General features: G+C 40.5%; 1 protein-coding gene across 1 annotated transcript in view; it reads left to right on the top strand.

Moving 5' to 3' along the window:
• The window catches only part of LOC119287131 (pre-rRNA-processing protein TSR2-like), a 3,796-nt gene extending 1,989 nt beyond the window's left edge, over positions 1 to 1,807 (top strand). Inside the window, exons 3-4 of the mRNA XM_037566650.1 lie at positions 440 to 553; positions 1,304 to 1,807. Coding sequence (XP_037422547.1) covers positions 440 to 553; positions 1,304 to 1,480 — 291 coding nt within the window. The 3' untranslated portion in view covers positions 1,481 to 1,807. The remainder of the gene's footprint in view (positions 1 to 439; positions 554 to 1,303) is intronic.
• The last annotated feature ends 2,643 nt before the right edge of the window (positions 1,808 to 4,450 follow it).

The following is a 4,450-nucleotide window of genomic DNA, read 5'->3' as shown; positions in this document are numbered from 1 at the left end:
TGCAGAAATGGCTGTGGAACTCCAATGGCAGACATCAGGAGGATGGTGGTGAGGACTCGGATTTTAAGAATCTTTGAGACTATCCTCTATGCGAATGTAGAGAAGTAATGAATATCTGAGGCAGCACATGTTGTGGGTGAAAGGGGTTGACCTGCTTGGATCAAAGGACCTTTAGTTGCCTGGCCCAATTCACCTATTGTACTTGAGGGTTGCTACTGTTGCCCTTCGTTTGCTATTTTACAGGACTGTTAAGCGCGGTGATGGACCAACCCTCCCCATCGCCAAGCTTATTTAGTTATGTAGCAGAAAATCTGGAACTTCTTAACCATAATTAAGTCGGAATGTACTGCTTCTTTCGGTTTACGTAAAGGCTGTATTTGCTTTGCTTGTACATGGCACCATGTGTGTTTATTAATTCAATGCTCTTTGTGGTAAACAGGTTGCTGAACAGGTATTGATTATGCATGAAGAATGCCTGCAAAACAACTATTCGTCGATTGAGAAGCTAAGGAACACACGTGCTCAAGGAAATGCTGTTTCCCAAAGTAGAATGGTAAGTGCTCTTTTTTCTTGCTATGTAATTTCTGCCGCCTTGCTTCTCACATTTGAGCTCGCTAATGCTGCAACTTGATTCAACAATGTTCTGTCAAAGTTCACTTCCAAATTCCTATTGATAAATTGACTTGGTACTTCATTACTACGTGGCGTTCTTGACATTATTGTATTTTGCTTCATTGGGGAATAATTGGAGAATGCTAGATTCAGTGATTTTTTGCTTTACCATGGGGATCTTAATGTTGTCTTCTACTTAGAATTGGGAATCAGTGCTATTTCGAGATATATTTATATTTTGGGAACCATTTATATACACTTGTTGCCTGAAGTCATCCTTTCATCACCACTGATTTCGTGGAGATTCCTGAACTGCTGACAGTATCGGCATTGCTCAAGCTAACCGATTGGGTTTACTGGTTGCTTCGACTCAGTTTTGTGTATTTATCCCCTCATTGTGGTCCTGTTTGTTCCATATACATATCAGATAAATGTGTGAATAGCTGGAAATAATGTTACACGCCAACTTAAGACAAAATGCTGAATATTTGGTGAGATAATAGTCAGCAGAAAAAACCACAACTTGATTTTGTATTTCTTATTAATATTCGTCTCTTCATATTCTCCTTGTTGAACAACTTCTAATTTGTTTCGGTATACTTCAAATTTCGAGGGCAGCCTTCTGCTGGAAATTAGTCAAATTCAAAATATAGCCCCCCCTGCAGCTAATTGATTTTCTTCTCATGAACAGATGGTAACTGATGAAGGCGATGATAGCTCGGATGATAGCTCGGACGATGACGACGGCGATGAACCAGCCAGGGCAGATGATATGTCGGTGGATGAGCCAAAGCCTTCCAAGCCTGCCCCTGATGCTGATGGGTGGACTGTTGTGCCACCGAAGCGCGGCGGCCGGGGCAAGAATTAAGCAGAGAAGCAAACCTTGGCAACAAACTGCCATCTGAGAGGCCGTTTTGGTCTGAAGGCTTTGAAGTGTGATTAGCAAAACCTTGGCAACCACTTCCTGCCACTTGTGCCATTTAGGTCTTGGAGGTTTTGAAGTGTTGCACTCCACCTGTATTACTTGGATTTTCTCAGGAATGTTGGTTGTGTAGCATGTTTTCCTTGCTTGCTCTCTTGGTGTTCGACCTGGCAACAAAAGATCTGGATTGTAAACTGGTCTAAAATATCCTTATGCACATTTTGAACTGATGCTTATCTATATTGTCGTATAATGCCCATTTGAATTCAGCTACTATTTCATGTTTCGCTCAAACCAGATCATGTGTAGGTTTTGTTTATCTAAAAACTAAACATGTCAAGTATCTAAATTGCCTATGTTATTGTTCAGCCTGATGCATCCTGTTTATGTGTAATTCTGTGACTATAGTTAGCATGTACTCACTCTGTAACAAAATGTAAGATCTAAGATCTAAGAAATTACATGGTAACTCTCACGACTAAGAAATGCAATAAAATCCCTTGGAGATCTCCATGGTATCAATCTTTTGCAATATCAAATACCACTAAGACTACTGAAGAGATTGCAAGTGGATCCGGAGCCTTCAAATCTGCCCCAATTGCTCGGACAAGCCGTCTGGCTAGCGGCCGCTTGTCCGGCTAGCGGCCGGACGCAAAAACGCCACCCAACCAGGCTTCCCACAACCGACCCAAACATCCGGACTGACCGACAACCCCCATATCCAGCCCATATCTCGGCGGACACGGGGACTCCTGGATGGTGACAACCTCTTCATCACGGACGTCACGGTAGCAAACGACCACTTCCCCAACGACAACTTCTTCCCCGACGTTAACAATCTCTTCAACAACATGGGCAACAACATCAATGTCAATGCTACAACCACTGCTCAGTACATGTTCGTGTCTTTTCTGTTCGAGATCATGCTAGAGTTTCTTGGTCTAGTTTTTTTTCTAGATATATTATGTTCTAGATCACATCTTCAGATGCTAGTTACCTACTCTCCACTCATTTGCATGACTAGTCTTGCCTTTGTTATTGTGTCATGTTCTATTTACTGTTTTTTCATTTAAATCTTTCAATAAATTGCTCATATTTCCAACAACACGGACCCCGACCCCAGGCGGCCAGCCAGACACAGTCCCAACGTTTTTTTACAAGGGAAAAAGGGAGAATGGCGTTTTGGATCTCGGCCTCCATGGAGTCCGAATTCATTCAAAATTCGAAAATTTCTGCATAAAAAAAATCTGAATTTTTTTGTACAAGTAAACAATTATGTGAGGCGTATGTGTGTAAAATTTCTGGATGAAATACGCTGAAATGAGATCTGTACAAAAAAGACAAATTCATGGTCTGAGAGGATGAAGAGTATCATGTGTTAAAAAGTTCCAGATTTGTTATTTTTACACAACCCTTATTTCAACGTATTTCGTCCTGAAAATTTACACACTTGTGCATTATGCCTTCATCTATCTCTATATTTCGTTTCAGATTTTTTTGAAATGTAAAAATATGAATTTGCATGAATTTTGAATTTTGCATTTGAAGGCCTCCATGAAGCTCGACCTCCAAAAGCAATTTCCGGGAAAAAAAGAGCATTCTTCGGAAATTCACTTTGGCACATGGGAGCATATACTCCTGCCATTGAAAAATATATCTCAAACTGTTAAATAATTCCAAACACAAATTTAACGCGCACATCCCAACATTGTATGTACGCACGCCAAATTTTGTCTTTTATAACACTAAATTTTGTCTTTTTTGCACGTGACACAAAAGTTGTCGGTTTTCAACGAAACGAGTTTATATGCACGTAGAATGTCGAGATGTACGCGAGAACCATTTTGTCAAAAAAATTGTGGCATTTCAAAATATATTTAAAACACATTTTAAAATCCAGAAGCATATGCTTTCATGTGCTAAAACGCCACTCTCGGCATTCTTTGGGTAGAGGTCAAGTAACAGAGACATGATCCATCCAACATCATGATGCGCGGCCTGTTAAATCACCAGCAGTGAGAGAGATGGACGGGTCTCGACTCGATGTATGTTATGGCCGGCGGATCAACAGTGCAGGTTACTACCTCCTTCCAGCGTTGGATATCCATCCACTCGCGTCCTTCCTGACTTGATTCGTTGCTTCGCCGCGCCTTTTATAGCTCGATCATTTATGGGATTGACCTTTTTTCTCTCTAACGATTGTTATAGTTGAGTTGGGTTTAATCATGTTCCACCAGATGTTTTTTTGAATTGTTAGGTTCTTAGTGTACGTGGTTCTACTATCATTACATGTTTGGGCCTTGATGTCATCCGGCGGTGATCGTGTGAGCTTTTGGATTTTTATTTCATGTTGAAACAGTGGAATTGCTACTATAACACTCATATGGACCGGCTCATGAACTTTTTCGCTCGCTTCATTGCTGGCTCGAAAAAAACAGGGTATCATTTTTTTATTTGAAGAACTTCATTATAAAAAATAATGGTATGTATTTAATTTTGTTGTGAATTTTTTAAATAGTGTTAAAAATATTCATGATTTTTTTAAACATGGATTTAAAAATGTCCATGAATTTGAAAATTTTCAAAGATTTAAAATGTTCACAAACTTTAGAAATGTTCATGAATTCAAAAATAATGTTTGTGAATTCTAGAAAATGTTCATTTCGTAAATGGTCACTACTTTTATTAAATATTCATGAATTAAAATTTGAACCGATGATCGAACTGCACTCGTGTTGGAGACATGGACGCCCCCGCCGAGGGCTCTGCAGGATCTTGCCAGAGACAGGGACACCTCGGTTGGCCGGGACGTCACCGAGGGAGGAGAGGTAGGGGTTCACAGGTTCGGGTGCAGTGCGAGCTCGTTGGCGTCGGAAATGATGAGTGGTTGTGGTAGAGGGATGACCAGAGACGCCA

This window comes from Triticum dicoccoides, chromosome 4A (assembly GCF_002162155.2).
Source record: "Triticum dicoccoides isolate Atlit2015 ecotype Zavitan chromosome 4A, WEW_v2.0, whole genome shotgun sequence".
In the NCBI taxonomy this organism is placed as follows: domain Eukaryota; kingdom Viridiplantae; phylum Streptophyta; class Magnoliopsida; order Poales; family Poaceae; genus Triticum; species Triticum dicoccoides.
This window is presented reverse-complemented; position numbering and strand designations above follow the sequence as displayed.